At 44.4% G+C, this 18,267-nt stretch overlaps 1 protein-coding gene across 1 annotated transcript in view; it reads left to right on the forward strand.

Annotated features, from left to right (window-relative positions):
• The first annotated feature begins 2,169 nt into the window (after positions 1-2,169).
• The window catches only part of TTC39C (tetratricopeptide repeat domain 39C), a 92,958-nt gene continuing 76,860 nt past the window's right edge, over positions 2,170-18,267 (forward strand). Inside the window, exon 1 of the mRNA XM_058277563.2 lies at positions 2,170-2,462. Coding sequence (XP_058133546.1) covers positions 2,302-2,462 — 161 coding nt within the window. The 5' untranslated portion in view covers positions 2,170-2,301. The remainder of the gene's footprint in view (positions 2,463-18,267) is intronic.

Genomic DNA, 18,267 nt, shown 5'->3' on the forward strand with positions numbered 1-18,267 from the left:
TGTTTGTTTTATTTTTTCCTTTCTCCACAACAATAGGGAAATTGAGAACTGGGCCGGGCTATCTTCTCCAGTTGAGAATCTGCAGGCTCCCCGTCAAGATTGTTGTTGCTCTCTTGGCTTCCTTCCCTTGTTGACTGGATTGCTTTAAGGATTTTGGGGTGGATGGTTCAGCAGAGCCCACATTCAGGCAGGCTGTAAGTGGTAGGCATGTGATCAGGGTGGCAGCCCCCACTGCCCCTGACAATGTGTGGTCAGTGGCCCCCTCCCTGGGAGCAGCCTCATGAGCCACCATGGGTAGTACAATGCCTAAGACCTGCTCTAGAGGGCCCTGCCCATCAGCATACCCACGTTTTCTGAAAAACAGGTGGCACCTCTGTTGTGTGGGATCTGGCAATCGGTGCTGGCTCAGTGGGACCCATAACCCTAAACATCCATTCTCATGATTAACACTGTCCAGGTCCCAGAGAGATGCTGCTTCTCTTCTTTTGCTCACTGTCCTAAAAACAAAAGGTTACAGCAGCTGAACACAGTGATGGGCTGTGACACTTCTGGTGTTTGGGACTAATACTGTTTTTGTTGTTGTTGTTTTGAGGTATTGGGGACCAGTGATTGAACCTGGAACTTCCCATGCGGGAACCAGGCACTCAACCACTTAAGCCAAATTGGCTCCCAAGACTATTACTGTTTTGACCAGAAGTGCTTAGTTAAAATATGGGCCAATCTGTCAAATCCTTTATCTCAGATAGCATAGATGTAATGATTCTTGCAATATAAAGTATTGTTTCACAGGGGTGAGAATCATCCATTTTCTTGTTTCTTTTAGTTCTTCAATTTGTGGTTTCAGATGTACTCAAGAATTAGCATTTGCAACAGTTACATATGGCAGCTAAGGAATATTTTGCAATATAAACAATTCATTTTAATCTTAAATTTGTACATGTGAATTTTGGATATACTGAATGGGTTTAGATATTATTGCAAGGGATGGCAAAAATACAGAATAAGTGACAGCAATTTAAATGATGAAAGTAAGTTATTTTGTAATATTTTCAGTGATATTTACCATACTCATTCCTACAGTTGAACATATTTTAAATTAATGGTTTATTTCAAAATCTGAGTGTTGCTTTAAATTTTGAAAAGCACTTCAAATTGTAAATGGAAAAACCTAAAATGAGTTATAAAATGTTTGTATTATTACTCATCCAGACATCAGGAACCCATCCTCAGAACACTCAGACACATGCAAGAATGATTAAATTCAGTCTTCTTGCCTATTTTGCTGTCATTGGGTCATATGAAACCATAGCTTTAAACCAATATTTCTATTCTATTGATATGAAGGTATAATTGTCAGGTAAGGCCAGAACACACTTTAACAATTTAACTTAATTTAGAACTTTTCAATATTTAGATATGTTACTTGGGCTTCCATTTGCTCTCTTGTCCCATCGTGCAAATGTCCGGGGCGGTCCCCGCGTGTGCGGGTACCCTGGTCCTGGGGACTTTCCCGCGGCGTCCCCAGCGCTGGGCTCTGGCAGGTGCCCGAAGGCCCCGCCCCTGCCGCCCACATCCTCGGAGATTGGCTGCCTCGGACCTAGCGCAGTCGGGGTGGAGTTAGGGGTGGCTGGGGGTGGCGAGCGCTGACTGCGCGGGCTTCCGGGGACCAGTGGCAAAAACACAGTGGGCCGGAGGTGGCCACCCGCCTCCAGCCCCGCACTCCCGTTGCGGCCCAAATCGAGTGCCCCGTTTCCTTTTCGAAAGCTCTTCCCCTCCCTCCGCGCCCCGCCTCCCAGGGCGCCCCCGATTTCTCCCCCCTCGCTGCGGTCCTTGAGGGTGGGCCTCGATCCGGCCTCGGGGTGTTGGTGCCGGGCGGCGAGGCCAGGGGCACTGGGTGGAGACCCAGGCCCCAGGGACGCGCGGGGGCTGCGGAAGCAGGGGCGCCGGCCCCACCGGGACCGGCTCGGCGGGGTGAGAAGCACCCGGAAACGGATTTAGCCGCGGTGCCAGAGCGAGCCGGGCTTTCGGAGCGCGCGGACGGCTGCTGAGTAATTCCCCGCGGCGGCGGCGGGAGGCGGCGGAGCCTGGGCGCCCACATCCACCGACGCGCTGCGCCGGGGCCGGCCCCTCCCTCCGCCCGCCCCCGCGCTCCCCGCGCTCCCCGCGCTCCCGGCTCCGCTCGGGGCAGGTGGAGCCGGGTCCAGGCGCTCGCGCGCGCAGAAACCCCGGCCCCTCGCCGAGCCCGCCGCAGCGGCTGCCGCCCGGCCCTCGCCGCAGCCCCGCGCAGGCCCCCGCGCGCCCATGGCGGGCTCCGAGCAGCAGCGGCCGCGGCGGCGGGACGACCGAGACTCGGACGCGGCGGCGGCGGCGCCCCTGCAAGACGCGGAGCTGGCCCTGGCCGGCATCAACATGCTGCTCAACAACGGCTTTAGGGAGTCGGACCAGCTTTTCAGACAATACAGGTGACCCACGCGCCCCGCTCCCCCGCCCCGGCCGCGCACACCTCGTGGCCGCTTCACGCGCTTCCACCTGCGTGCGGCACCCAGGAGTCCCCTCCCCCTCCCGTCGGGCGCTAATCCCGGGCCCTGTCCCCGGTACGCACGTCGCCTCCCGGGCCGGATCTGACAGCCGGTCCTGCTCCTTTGCCACCTCGCCCCTTGCCACCTCCCCCTCCCCGCTCGCTTGCCTTTCGCTCCGGTACCCGCTGCGCGTGCTCCCCGCGCTCCCGCAGTCCCCCCTCACTTTCTCCCCGGCCTCGCCCTCCGAGAGGTGCGCCCAGTGCTGGTCTGGCTCTCAGTACATCGATCGCTTCCCGCCGCCGGGTCCCGGAGCCTGACTGCTTTAGGGCCAGATGCGATTTGAGGGAGCAGCGAGGCTGGGGCTCTCCGTGATGTGTCTCCAGGCATTTTCTAGTGGCGGGGGAGCCTTTGTGACAGGGGCACGCGGGCTGCATGGGGCCCTTTTCTTGAGCCTTGCATTACTTTGCATCATGGGCATTCCAAACGCTTTTCTTGTTTGAAAACAGATCGACATAATTGCCTTGGCGTGTAGGAATTCAATAAAAAAGAAAAAAAATCTGCACCGAACTCTGCTAGCTCAGCTTTATTCTAAAAACTCAGTCCTGATGTCCGCAAGCGGGCATATTCCTAACTTAGAGGAAGGAGAAGAAAATGGAGGGATTTTAAAAATTATATAAGAATGGAGAGAAAAGCGCATGCATACAATTCATTATTTTTCACTTGGCTTTAAAAAAATAAAGTGACATATCTGAAACCTAGTAGACGCCTTGTTGGATGTGGGAGGAGCCTTCATTTCACTGGGGACCACAGGCATCTGCTTTCTGGTTTAGGAAGCAAGTTTGTGAATGGTGCTTTCCTTGTTGACAGGATTTAGGTGTTGATTAGCAACTGTCCTGTTGATGGACCATATGTTTCACACTTTTTTAGACCCGGTTGTTTTGTTGGACTGGGGACAGATTTGAGTTGTGATTGAGAGCCACTACCTGCTAGACGATGAGAAGAGACAGATGGGGTCGAATACTAACTCCTGAAGTTTTCAGACCTCAAAAATTGGTGGTTTCTACCCAGAAGAACTTCCAGATTCTTAGTGGCAAAGCAAATATCTAATAACTTAGAACTTTTCACTAACGGCATTTTTCTTTGAGATCAGCATTTTCCCATCTGAAAATGAAAGCTTTATTAGCTTTACTCAGAAATTTTTACTTTTTTCAATAAAGCACACAAGGCTGTTTCAAGCCAGAATTTCATCAAATTGAAGTGATGGAGGATAGATTTAAAATATTTATTTACACCATAATCACTCTTGTTCAATTTTTAGCCCTCCTGAAGGAAAAAAATAAAAAAGATGATTGAATATCATATAATGTGCTGTGACTTTTTAAGATGACTAAAACTCCTCACTGTATGGGGAAGGGGTGGGAAGTCTTTGGATCAAATGTATTTTCTTTAGTTCCTGTGCAAGGTACTTGCAAATTTCAATCCTTTTTGCTTTGGAAAATTCTGTGGTACTTATTTTAATGGCCTTCCCCCCCCCCCATACTGAGTAATACCTTGTGTTTGCCTTTACGTTGAAAGCATGCAAAAACAGTATTTTTGTCTTATCTAGACCATTTTGTGCACTGTTAATAAAGGGCAGATTATGAGTGAAAGAAAAACCTTGTCTTTCAGCAAAAGCAGAGATATGCACCTTGGAAGGTATTTCTCTGTGGGAAGTGTGTTGGGGGTAAGGAAAAGGCCAAGTGTCTGGGGAGGTATGCATAGGAGCTATCTGCTTATATTAATATTTTGAAGTAGAAACAAGATAAAGAAGGGGGGAGGAATACTATAGTACTTGTTCTCTGTCAAGCATTGTACTAAACACATCCCTTTAATTCTTCCTATTCTAATAGCAACAACAATAGTGAGTTGCGTTTTATCATGACCATTTTATCATCGGGGGCTGAGACTACTATTTAGCATGAACCAGTATGCAAGCATTGTGGTTCTAAATCAAAGGCTTTTTTCATTGTATCATTCTGCCTCTCTCACTAAATTAAATTTGGCAATTTTGCCCCTTGAAGTGATCTTCCGGGAACTTCAAAAGCCTTTTTTTTTTTTTTTTTTTTTTTTTTAGGGGTGGTGGGAGGGAGGAAGTCAGGGGCAGACAGTGGAGCATTATTTATCAGGTCTCCCTTCCACCACCAGATTTGTTTGTAGTATGGAAAGTCACCATGTTCTTCCCACCTCCCAAACTGTGCTTTTGGTCCATGTATTTGGAAAGCACAGTTGGGTAGTGGTAGGGACGCGAACTGGTGTCCAAAAGCCAGGCAGTCCGTCCTTGTCTTGCCACTTTTCTAGCTGCTGCCTGGTTTTTCAAAATTTGTTTCTTTGTTGATACAAAGGGAGTAGTAATAATAGTACCCACCTAGAGTATGGATTAGAGTGGATTTACTGATATTCTACTATGGGACTACTGTGATTAGTAATGGAAGAAATTGTAGCATTGATGTGGAGAAAGTGGCCACGGTAGCTGCTGAGGGTAGGGAGAGAGAAGAAGAGATATGATGTGGGGGCATTTTCAGGACTTGGAATTGTCCTGGGTGGTACTGCAGGGACAGATGCTGGACATTGTATGTCCTGCCATGGCCCACTGGGTGGACTGGGGGAGAGTGTAAACTACAATGTAAACCACTATCCATGTGGTGCAGCAGTGCTCCAAAACGTATTCACCAAATGCAATGAATGTCCCATGATGACCAAAGAGGTTGTTGATGTGGGAGGAGTGGGGTGTGGGGGGTATATGGGGACCTCTTATATTTTTTTAATGTAACATTTAAAAAAAGAGAAAAAAAATTAAAGGAAATAATCCATAGTATCTGACATAATGTAAGTACTCAGTAGACACTCGCTAGCTTTTGTCTGTGCTGCCTTCACCACTATTCTTGTGTTTTCTTCCTGACTGTATGGTTTGAGGAGAGGGTAAACCATCCTGTACGCTTGGAGCCTTTATATTTAAAGTTAGCTTCACATAGAACATTTTTTTCTTTTTTTTTCAGAAGGTACCAGGGATTGAACCTGGGGCCGTACATGCTCAACCACTGAACTACACCGCTCTGCTCAAAACATTTGAAAGATTTAAGATTGTGTTATGCATTGGGAAATGTCTCTTCCTTTTCCAGACTTGAAGGCACTGCTGGACAGCTCAACTTAAAGCTCCTGATAAGTGTCTTAGGAACGCCTCCAGCTCAGTTTATCTAGAGAAGCAAGATGGTCAAACGGCCAACTCTGCCCCTTTTCTGGGAATTGTTTTATCACAGGCACCACCTTCCAGCATCTTATCGTTACAGTTTAACAACTTAACAATCGAAGCATATTTTATGTCTAGAGTAACAGTAACATTTTTATTAAAGCAAGAAGGTCATTTTTTCCTGCCACATCACTGGGATGATAATGTTTCAGCAGCAGCTACCTATGAGAAATGGTTACTTTGTAGAAAGAGATTTCAGGAAGGCCATTCGAATTAGTGGAAAGCTGAATTGTATAATTCAGATAGCCTATGGATAGGAATTAGAAATATATGTACAGTAGAGGCCTTCTTTTGAAATACAAGGCACTCCGTAGTTGGAATTTCAAAGAGTAGTTGCCACTTCCATTGTAACTATAGGAGGAATGCTGTAACAAGCCGCCCTGACCCACTGTCAGGAGCTTTGAGATGTTTTTCCATTGGTCATTGGAGCCTTTTTCTTTGTGCTCAAAGATAACACATTTGATTTTGGTCTTAGGGCTCAAGGCCCAAATTCCAGCAGTACTCACCCCCGACGCCCCCCATCGACGTTTGCGCCTGTGGCACGCACTTACACTTTCAGGCACAGACTCCGTAGACTGGGTCACGTGCACCAAGCAGGTGTAGTTTTCGGGGCTGCAGCCCTGCTGAGGCAGGTGGACACTTCCGGGCCCCTGGAGTCTTTAGCAGTGGAGAGAAGCAGCATCCGGCCAGCCCTGCTGGAAAACTTTGTGGAGGACATAGCACCTGAGCTAAGGACTGGGTAGGAGCGAGTCAGCGCAAGTGAGAAGGGGTTGGGAGGGGAGTTGGGGAGAATATGGGTGGCGGTGAGGGAACCGGAAGTCCAGGAGAGGAGCCTGAAAAACCCGGATGCAGCCATGGGCGGCGCTGCGTGCGGAGGACCGAGAGCCGGAAGCCGGTCGGGTGTTACTAGCCTGTCAGGTTGAATGGTTTAGTTTACCCTTGTTATTTTCTTCTCACATCTACTGGTCGATCCATGAGTCGCATGAGTCAGCATTTACTGTCAGGGTCCTTTGGCTGCAGAGTATGTGGTCAGCTCACTTTTTAGGGTGACTTTTGTCCTTCAGAGTGTGGCACTCACATCCGTAATTAATTCGTGGTCCCTCCAGGTCCTAATGTTACCATCTTTTTCTCTTTTTGACTGCCCAGATTTGAAATATTACTTTGTTTTTTAATCAGGGGATTAGCAGGAGAGGCCAAGCATGTCGAACTCTGAGGAAAGGAGAGACGTTTTGGAGCTCCTGGTCTAAATGAGCTTTGTAGCTCTGATGTCCACAGGTCTGATGTTCTCCTTGAGGCCATCCCCTGCTTTAATTCCTGGTATTCTTTCCCACCCGAAAATATCTGCAGTTCTTACCGTTGCCAACACTGTCTCTGATTTCTGGCTGTAGGTATTATTAAAAAGCTATGTTTAGTCAATGTCAATAAAATAAAAACCATATACATTTTCATGAATGCACACTGATGATAAATGTGCATGAGTCAATAAGGATTTGATATAGAATTAGTACATAGTATTATGGATTGTGGTAATTCTCTTTTCCATTTAATTTTTGTTGTAAAGATGGTAAAAAGATGTTAAAAATAGGAACCGAAAATATCATGGTGAGTAGTGTGTGTATGATGAATGTATGGATTCTAGGTTGTCTCACATAATTTATGGTACAAATGACAAAGCCATATGACATGTGGCCTGATTTTGTGAGCTTGTTGAGTAGGGACCCATTGTTACCATGGAGATGACTCAGGGTAATTCAGGGGTGAGCATACTATCACCTGTGGGCCAAATCTGGCCTGTGTCTGTTTTTGTAAGTAAAGTTTTATTAGAACACAGCCACATCCATTTGGCTACTCATTGTGCATGGCTGTTTTTGCATGACAATAGCAGAGGTGAGTAGTTACAATAGAGACCATGTGGCCTGCAATGCTGGCCCTTTGCAGAGAGTTTGGTGACCACTAGTACAAACCCTAGTCCTTCCTGGAAAAACTCAAAAGGCATGTGTAAGAGACCTTGGATCACAATGTGTCTGACCTCAAATTGTGGCAGATCCTTTGGAGGACAGGAAGGCCTTGCAGGCTGGCAGTGTTTTCTGGATGATTTGGGGGTTCACAGCAGTGTGTCTCTGCTTTGCTGCTGGAATCTCTGGGAGAATCTACAGAAACAGAAAGCAAGAAAAGGAGAAGCAGTAAAAACAGAAATTGGTTTAGGGGAACTGGCAGGAAGAACAGACAGGAAGCTCGTCTGTTGACTTCTTCCATCTCTCCACTCATTGGTATGTGAGAAAAGTTCATAACATTTTCATCAATTATTGCAGTGTCGGAAAAGGTCCCAATTAAGTATTCATTAAAAATTCATTTGGCTTAATTGTAATTCTTTTTAAAAATGCAGTTACCCATAGAATAATGGGAAAGTTTATAGGAAATTATCAGGAAAAAATGAACACCTATACTGTGGGGATGTCTATGTGTATATGAAAACATTTAGAAGATTGTGTGCACTAAGTCACACACACTATATTATCAGGAAGTTCAGTGAGATTACCTTCTCTAACTAAGTTGATGGGAGCTATACTGAGGGAAATGAAGTTTAGATGAAAGTAAGAAAAAAAGGGAGCAGTACGATTGAAGCCTGAACACTTTATACTCTGGTTACACAAAAGTATTTGTAGTCACCAAAGATATCATTGGATTTCAGGTGTCTAAAACTTTTTACACAGGCTGTCTTTGCTCCCAAAATATCATTTTTCTCACCCCAGGCTCCTTTGCCAGGGTAACCCTCCCACTTACCCAGCAACAGCAGCCTTCAAGAGGCTCTGCTAAGAGGGACTCAAGGAGAAAAAGACAGCGTCAAGAAGCAGAGAAAAGAAGATGGCTGTATAGCAAAGATGAATCTAACTGTTATTTTGAAACTTTGGCTCATGTTAACTTAACCCCCGGGAAAGGGGTAGGGTAGGGATGAACTCATGTTTGTCTTCTGCCTTGTTCTCCTCTTGCTCTGTTTCCAACACCTTAAATGCGTGAGTGTGCTGTACATCCAAGTTGGGATTGACTAAGTCTTTATGGGCTACCTTGGGGATCTTGTCACCACTTAAAGTCTTTTTACTATGGGGAAAATGCATTCCAGTTTCTAACAAGTGACTTTGGATATATATATTATATAAAATTTTTCATAAATATGTAAGAGGAGCATTTGATTTGAAGATTGAGGTAGGGGCTTTTAATTCTTGTGTAAAGATGGTTGAAGGTTTGACATCTAAGTCCTTTTCCTCTGCTAAGGTTGCTTTCTCCATCTCTTCCTTCTTGCTCAAGAATTTTAGGACATAAGAAATATGTATACAAGTGGTTACTTCTCAGTCTTACAGTAAAACTGTCAGTTATTACAGAGAAAGCCCCTAGAAAGTCAAGAAGTACATCTCTTTAAAAACGTATGCATTAATGATTTGAGTGTACCACAAACAGGACCCAAAGATTAGGAGCAGGTCCTTCCTTCAAGGAAGTATTGCTTACTTAGTATCTTTTTTTAAATCTACCTGAAAACATTTAATCTTGTCCAATGCTTTAGTATCTGTGAAAACAATGGATTAGGGGACTTGCTTTTTGTAACACATAAAAATGAGTATACTAGATGTCACCACTGTGTGCCAACCACATGCCCAGCACTGCACGTGTCCGAACTCATTTAAGGGGCAGGGGTTTGCTCTTACTCATCTTACAGCTGACGGGGCAGAAGTACAGGGGTATTGAGTAATCTGTTTGCTCTCAGCGGTAGGTGGGTGAGCTGGGCTTAAACCTCGACCATCTGGCTTCAGAGTCTGTGCGTTTCACCACTATGCTGTACTATCTTCATGTGACTCTTACAATAAAAGATGCTTATCTGTGTGCTGCCAAAGCCATTTTGGAGGGATGACTACTGCCCTTTGATCCAGAGCCTGCCCAGGAGCCCTCTAGAGTGGTCTGTCTTCGATGAGTGTGTTGCCCCAAGCTTTACACCCTTGTGGCTCCCTCCCCGACTTCTGCAAGATGAAGTCCAAGCTCCTGACTTGGCACAGGATGTCCTGTGATCTGGCCCCAGCTGCTCCCTTGCCTCCCTCCTGCCTCTCCCCCTCTTCTCTTCCATTCTGGTTGTGCTGGAATTATTTGGGGTCATCTTGCTAGTTCTGACTTGCTCTTCAAGGCATACCTCACATTCCCATTTGGTTTTTCAACTCCTCCAGGCTTCTGCAGCATTCTTTCCTCACCTTTATCCAGCATTTGGTTGCAGTGACGTTGTTTATATGTCTTTCTGCTTCTAGCATGTAAGAGGGCCGAGATAGTAGAGATGGTAATACGTGCACTTCCTCTCCAGGTGTCAGTGGCCTCCTGAGGTTGCTGGGGTCATTGCGGGCTCCAGGATGTTTTAAAGGCATACCAGCTCACCTTCGTTTGCCAGTTGGTTTTGTGCAGCCAAGGGAACTGCTGTCCATCAGATCTGAAAGCCCTGTAGGATAATCCTTTGACCTCTCTGCTAAAAACCCTTTCATAGGCTGAAAAGTGCACACACAGCACCCCCCATCCCCCACCATAGATCTGCATGTCCTAATGTCTGAAACCTGTGAGTGTAGCCTTACTGGGCAACAAAAGGGGGGGGGCTCTTTGCAGGTGTGTAAATGAAGGCGCTTTAGAGTATCTAGGTGGGCCCTGGATGCAATCACACATACCCTTATAAAAGGAAGGCAGAGGGAGATTTGAAACATACAGAGGAGAAGGTGATGTGAAGAGCAGTAGGGAGATTTGAAGATGCTGGACGAGGCAAGGAAGATTCTCTAGAGCCGCTGGAGGTAGAGCGGTCTCGCCAACACCTCGATTTCAGCCCAGCACAACTGATTTCGGACTTCTGGCCTCTAAAACTGTGAGAGCTGAAGTTTTTGTTGTTTAAAAAGCCATCAAGGGAAGTGGACTTGGCCCAGCGGTTAGGACGTCCGTTTACCACATGGGAGGTCCACGGTTCAAACCCTGGGCCTCCTTGACCCGTGTGGAGCTGGCCCATGCGCAGTGCTGATGTGTGCAAGGAGTGCCCTGCCATGCAGGGGTGTCCCTCATGCAGGGGAGCCCCACACGCAAGGAGTGCACCCCGTAAGGAGAGCTGCCCAGCACAAAAGAAAGTGCAGCTTGCCCAGGAATGGCACCGCCCACACGGAGAGCTGACACAAGATGACACAACAAAAAGAAACACAGATTCCTGTGCCTCTGACAACAGAGGCGGACGAAGAAGATGCAGCAAATAGACACAGAACAGACAACCAGGGTGGGATGGAGGGAAAGGGGAGAGAAATAAATAAAATAAATCTTTAAAAAAAAGCCATCAAGTTTGTGGCAATTTTTATGACATCAGCCCCAGGAAACTAATTGCAGTTAGGATTAGGACCCAATTCTTTGACAGGTTCTAAGTGACACAGCTTGTCTGTGCTCGGTTTGCTGCCTGCCCGTGTACTACTTTTTATATATATTTTTCTTCCTCATATTTAAAAAATCAATTGTTTTTTTTTTTCTAAATTGTGATTGTACAAAGCAAGTAAGCTTATGGTAAGAAATAGATATCTAGCTTCTCTTTTGATAGGGTGGTTTCTATAAAAATGGAAGAGTATAAAATGGCTTTAAATTGACAGTGATTTTTGGTTTTAGAATCTATACTGACTTTCATTTAAGGCATTGATGCTCTCTCCAGCAGTTATTACTGTTTCAAATCTTTTGCCTTATCCTGCATTGCTGCACTCTTCCCATACTTTTTGTCCTTTAGCCACATAGTTGTCTTTCCAATTCTTGACTTGGCCTTGTTTGCTTCCTGCCCGTGGAATCTCTGCACCAAGCCAACTCAAGTCTTATGCATCCTTCAACCTCGACTCCAACTCCCCATTCTGGAGATGCCTTCTGTGGTCCCCCAGTGTGATCTCTTTGCTATGCACTTTCTTAGAACTGTGGCCCTTTCCTGTGGACTCCCTACCTCAGTGTGTAATTATACACCAGCAGCACTTGCCTTACTCCGTTCCAGTGTTCCAGTAAGCTCACAGTTCAGATAAGTGTATTAACTACAGGTAATTGTACTTAAGCTTCCAGGTCTTGTCTATAGATCATTGTGTGAGGCACATCATGATCGATGACCAATCACGTCACTTCTTTCAAAGCCTGTCTGTGATTGGTCACTGTGCATCAGTCATTCAGATGTTCCCTATATATTTATTACCAACAATAACAGAGCTTTTAATGCTTTGACAAAAAAAAAAATTAAAGGTCACAGAGCAATTGTAAATTTTGCCATTTATTATTGAGATCATTCTGCACAGTTGCAGGGGGCATGGTCTTTTTAGGATCCTGCCTTGCCAGGTAAAGCAGGGACTGCCTGTATTTCCCATCGTATTTGTCCCCATTAGGCTATGCTCCTTGAGATTAAGAACTTTTTTTGCTCATGGTTGCCTCCCCAGCATGTAGCCTAAGGTAGAGTATGTAGTGGGTGCTCAGTTTACAGTGTATAAATGATCCATGATTTTAAACACGTTTTACTGGGGCCTCACCATACTTGCCAAGACTCTCTCCAAGTCTTCAAATGTGTGGGTTCCTTGTAAGAGATTTGTCTGGGAGTATTGGGGAACAATGTTGCAGGTTACCAGTTAAACTGCCTCACTAGGATGTTAGTTAATGGATCCCACTTGTTTGAAGGGTTGCCAATATTAGACCTTCTGTATAGTTTTAGCTGGTTGTTGTAACACTGGTGTTATCAGCTTAGCATGTAGACATTGGACGTGATCCCTCTTGAAATACAAAATTGAGTGCAAATGTAAGATGGTAGCAAAGGGTAGGTGGTGGCACGGTTGTTGTTGTGAACACAGTGCTTCAAGGAGTTCATAAAGACTGTGGCTTTGGTTTTGGTTATCACATGCTTTGGCATGTGCCTGTGGAATCCAAGTTCTCAGGTCAAGAGAAAAGACCTTTTAGTTCTTTTTGTCCTTCAGGCTACACACTGAGGCTCCTCTGCAGGCTTGGCTTCAGCCTGCAGCCTGTAGACAATACTGCAAGAAACTGGCATTTGCCAATTTCCTGAATCCTCAGAGAATTCTTGTCTAGTGGCAACATTTAACTCTTGTATTTCAAAATCACTTTTGTAAAAGGGTCGTGCTTGCTTAAAATCAAGTTTTTGTTTTCATTTATAAATCAAACTTGCAGTGACTGCTTACTATGTTGAAATTCCCCAAAGTTGGTCCTGAGAGGAGATAAAGGGGAATTAATAAGATCCATTCCCTGTACAAAGAAGTCGCAGGCTAATGAGGAAGATCCACACAGCATGAAATGTAAATGGAATTACCTCGTGAGGATAGTACCTATCCTCATGAGGATGTACAGCCAGGCAGTGTGGGGAATGTTTTGCATTTGATTAATTTTCTCTTTGCATCCTCCCTGTGAGATATCTTTCTCCCCCTGTTTTAAAGGAGGCTTAGAAGTATGACATTGTTTTCCAAGGTCACATACTTAGTAAGTGGCAGACCCAGAACTTGAACCCAGGACCATGATAAAAGGGACTGAGAGAGAAGAGGAGCCTGGGGCATAGGGGCCAGGGAGCAGTCTCCGGCTGGGCATGTCCTGTATGCAGGAGGCATTGCACTCTGTACCTGCTCTCAAAGGTGTGTGTTATAAAGGAAGTGGGTCCACATTCTATACAGAATTGATGATTTTTAGCTTTGTCCATTTGGGCAGTAGGGAACCACGGGAGGCATTTGAGCAGAGGGATGGCATAAGAATTGTTTTAGAAAGCTAATTCTAGTGGCAGTATACTCTAAGTCTAGAGGCAAGAAAACTAATTAGGCAGCAATTGCAGTAGCCCAGTAGGAGCCGGCAAGGGCAGAGGAGATGCATGTGGAAGGTTTTAGGAAGTAGAATCAGTAGGACTTGATGACTTCTGATTTTTTTTTGGTTGGAGGGAGCAGAAAAAGGAATTGAGGATGTTCTGGGTCAGAGGCTAGATGGTGCTGCCATTCAAAGAGAAGAAATCTTGGAAAGAGGAACAAATTTGAAGGTTAAGTAATGTAACAGTTTCTTTACCCATTTGTCATCACTGGGGAAATGTTACCAAAGGGTTTTTAACTCTCTTGGGAAAGAAATTACTGAATATTGAAAAAGGACTTGAAGTAGCAAGATGAATATATTTGAGACCTCTTAGGACCATGATCAGGATCCCTGGTGAACATTTAATTTTAATAGTCAATCAAAGGAGGAAGTTATCAAAAAGAAAGAACAAGTAACCATTTTGTTCTGACTTTTGATATAGGGCCAAGGTCGTGTCTTTGACTATGCGTTTGCGTAAGGGTGTTTCAAATTGCCTTTCTTGCACAAGCCCCGCCTACAAAGCACTGTGTGACTTCTAGAAACGTGGAGCAGGAGCTGAACATCATTTGCGAAGCAGTCTGGGTGGATGATGGGAGTTTTAGGAGACCTTGGCAGTTAACTCATTCTCACCTAAACCTAAAGCAGGTTTTAATGTCACCTGCCTTTAGCAAATCTTTTCAAAGTGTTTAATTATTTTCTAAATATGTAATGCTTATTTAATCTGTTTATATAATAATGAATTAGGGAAGTGAATGTGGCTCAACTGATAGAGCATCTACCTACCATATGGAGGGTTCAGGGTTCTATACCCAGTGCCTCCTGACCTGTGTGGAGAGCTGGCCCACGTGCAGTGCCACCGTGCGCAAGGAGTGCCATGCCATGCAGGGGTGCCCCCATGTAGGGGAGCCCCACGCAGAAGGAGTGTGCCCTGCAAGGAGAACTGCCCTGTGTGAAAAAAGCACAGCCTGCCCAGGAGTGGCACCACACACACAGAGCCGATGCAGCAAGATGACGCAACAAAAAAGAGACGCAGTTTCCAGTGCCGCCTGATAATACAAGTCGATGCAGAAGAACACACAGCGAATGAACATACAGAGCAGACAACGGGGGGAAAGGGAAGAGAAATAAAAAAATAAATCTTCAAAAAAAATTATATAATTTCATTAGCAAGGGTAAGAGGTACAAACATATTTGTGGACAAGCATATGGCCTCTTCAGTAACAGATGGCTTAACTAGTAGGCATAGGAGAAAATTCCCCTAGTTTGAGTGATCAGTAGGTAAAAGGTATCTATTTCTCCCCCTCTAATATTGGTTAATATGGAGAATCAGATGAGTGGAGTGTCGTTAAGTGAGTTTCACTGTGTGTGTCTTATGTGTGTATGTATACAAAGCAAGGATAATTTTAGTTAGAACTTTGAAATGGTAATGCCATATTTTTCTGGGCTTCATTCTAAATTGCTGATTGTATTTAGAGCAGTTACAAATAGGAAGCATTAGACAGTGCTTTAAAATGAAACTGGTGTTATTAAAATTTCTCCTGGACATAGTAGTGAAACTAAATAGATTAGGTTCAAGGAAAAGCAAGGGGAGGGCGGTATTCAAGGGACTCTTGGATTGCTAGAAAGAGATGGAGTAGAAGTATTTCCTTTTGAAATCACATTTATGGATGCTGTTTCGTAATGCCATAGTGGTAATGATTTTTGCTTCAAAGCGAGCCCACCTACTTTATGGCTATGATAAAAGCACAGCTAATTATAGCTCCTAAACCAGACTGCAGATAAAGCCCATTATAACAGAAACTCACTTGTCCCCTGATGACAGGCATAGCATTGCTTAAGCACAAGAAGAGAAAGTTGTTGGTATGTGAGAACATTTGAGTCTACCTTGCAGCAAGAAGCACCTGGTCAGTGGCCTCTGGTAGATTAATAGGGCAAAGGAAAGCCCCAGAAGGACTACTGGCAGCTCTGAAGAGACTGAGCTAATGTAATACACAACGAATTCTCTATACACAATCCTATGGGAGTGTGAGCCTTGTCATTCTGTTGGGAAGAGCTAGTGATCATGCCATATCATAGGGACCTCTTCCCTTTCATCTTGTCCCTGATTTGCTTTAGTTATTTTAACAATAGGGAGAAAGCATACCTTTCGATAATTTTAATATGAGAATATCACTTTTTGTCTTTTAAAATTATGAAATATTTCTTTAGTTTCCTAGGCTGCTGAAAGCAGATACCATGAAATGAGTTGGCTTAAACATTGGGAATTTATTAGATTACAGTTTGAAGCTGAGAAAATGTCCAAATGAAGGCATCATTAAGGCGATGCTTTCTTCCCAAAGATCACTGTCCTGGGACTGGCTGCCAGTGATCCTGGCTCCTCTGTCACATGGCAAGGCATATGGCAGTCTCTCCCTTCCCTTCCAGCTTTCATTGATTTCAATTTCTTGCTTCCCTGGCTTCCCTGGCTTTCTCTCTCTAGATATATAGATTCATTCTGTTTATAAAGGTTTCCACTAATAGGAGTAAGTATCATCCTGAATGAGGTGGGTCACACCTTAACTGAAGCAGCTTTCTCAAAAGGTCCTACTTACAATGAGCCTACACCCACAGGAATGGATTAACTTTAAGAATAAGTCTTTCTGGGGTACATACAGCTTTATGCCATCACAATTTTAAACATACAGGAAAAGTATGGCATATTATAAACAAATATAGGATGTCATCAGCACTCAGAATTAACAAATATTTACCATATTTGCCTCAATTTTTTAAAGAGAGAAATACAGTTAAAAGTGTGATGAAAAACCACTTTCCTCTTTTCCCTTCCCAGAGGCAGCAACTGTCTTCACATTGATTTTTTTTCCTTTTCCATCCATATTTTATGTGGTTCTTTTTCCTATCTGTAAACAAAATATAGTTTCATGTCTTTTAAATTGACGTAATGAGCATCTTTCTGCAGTTCGTAATTTTCAATTTTTTAAAAAAATTGATATCTACATGTGTTGATGTGTATAAATCAAGTGTAATAATTTTAACTGAACAGTATGGTGTTTTGTTTTCTGAACCTATGACGTATTTGCTCATTACTCTATCAAAGACGTTTTTGGTGGCCTCTGTTTTCTTAGGATCCCTAGGGTGCTTCAGTGAATAGCTTTGTATAGTCTCAGGCACACACACACTTTATTAGGGTTGTTTGGGAGGCTCAGGATTGAAGAAGTGGTTTCACATCTGCAGAGGGTGTTGGGTAACTCCTGCCAGGTGCACTATTACCATTGCCTCCAACATTTAGCATCTCACAGTCAGGACAGCATTTGAAGTTCTGGAAAAAAGCCCCTTTATCCCTGGCTATTAGGCTTTTTCCACCATCAGCATGAAACTTCTATTCTGTATTGGTGGTTGGTGGAAAGAATAGTTGAGTGAGAGGAAGAGAGAGTAATCACCAGTTTGCTAGAGCCTTGGTGTAAGCCAATGGACACTGAATTCTTTCTTTAAGCACAGTGCAGATGGATTGGCATGGATGCAGCTCACAGAGGGTGTCACGGAAAGTCAAATTTTCCCAAGATTTGAATCAGGAAAAGGGGGTGGAGAGGAGAGGAGAGAGAGGTAAGAGGAAAAGATGAGTGATGTGAGGGTGGTTTAGAGCTTATAGATTGGCTGGGCTGACGCAGGGAACCTGCTGGGAAAAAGAAATGAGAAGTAAAGCTTATGAAGGCTGGATTGTTAGAGGAACTCAGAGGCTGGCCTCGGAGTTAGTTTGTTGGGATGCATGGTGGAAAGAGGTGACTGGTCAGGTGGCACATTGAAAGCTGTCTTCAGGCAATGCTGCATTCTCTGCGTTTGGTGTGGAGGGGAGTCTGCAGAAGCTCTGTGAGCAGGGCAGTCAGGAAAAAGGGGCACCTGGAAGGAGGCGTCTAAGAAAGGAGCAAGGAAGGGGAGGGACACAGGGAGAATCAGGCGTGGCTTCCCAAGGCCTGGGAAAGAACGAGGTACTATTGATTATAATGGAAAAACTGAGAAGTAATTTTAGGAATAGGATCTTAAATCTGGTTCAAAGGAGTCCTTCAGTAAAGACATATAAGAATTCTAGATTTTAGGTAGGAAAATATTAGCGATGTCTTCAAATATTCCTTTCTTTGCCAGAGAAAGTTTCCATTAAAATACAGAGTATTTCAGTTAAGAAAACTCTTCCTGCCAACATTAATTTATTATCATTGTTTTGAAACAAAAATTTTAATACAGTATGGTTTGGGGACCCGCAACATTGGCATCATTTGGGGGTTTGTTAAAAATGTTAGAGTCTCTGGTCTCCCACCAAATCTGCATGAGAATCTGCATTTTAACCAGGGGATGATTTGTGTGCAGAGTAAAAAGTTTGAGAAGGGCTGCTCCAACATATTATCTTCCTTGACTTTGTAAAATAAAATTTCACTTAAAAAAATTTTTATCGCCTATTAAGTATTGTTTTGTTTTCTAAAAAGGCTGTAATAAATGCTGAGAATATCATTTTAAAGGTGCTAATAGGATCAGTTATAGAATCAGTGATTTAGTGATAAATATGTTTTCATTGTTCGTGTCCCCATTCTAGAACATAAATTCAGTGAGAAGGGACCT

The sequence above is a fragment of the Dasypus novemcinctus genome, chromosome 16 (assembly GCF_030445035.2).
Source record: "Dasypus novemcinctus isolate mDasNov1 chromosome 16, mDasNov1.1.hap2, whole genome shotgun sequence".
In the NCBI taxonomy this organism is placed as follows: domain Eukaryota; kingdom Metazoa; phylum Chordata; class Mammalia; order Cingulata; family Dasypodidae; genus Dasypus; species Dasypus novemcinctus.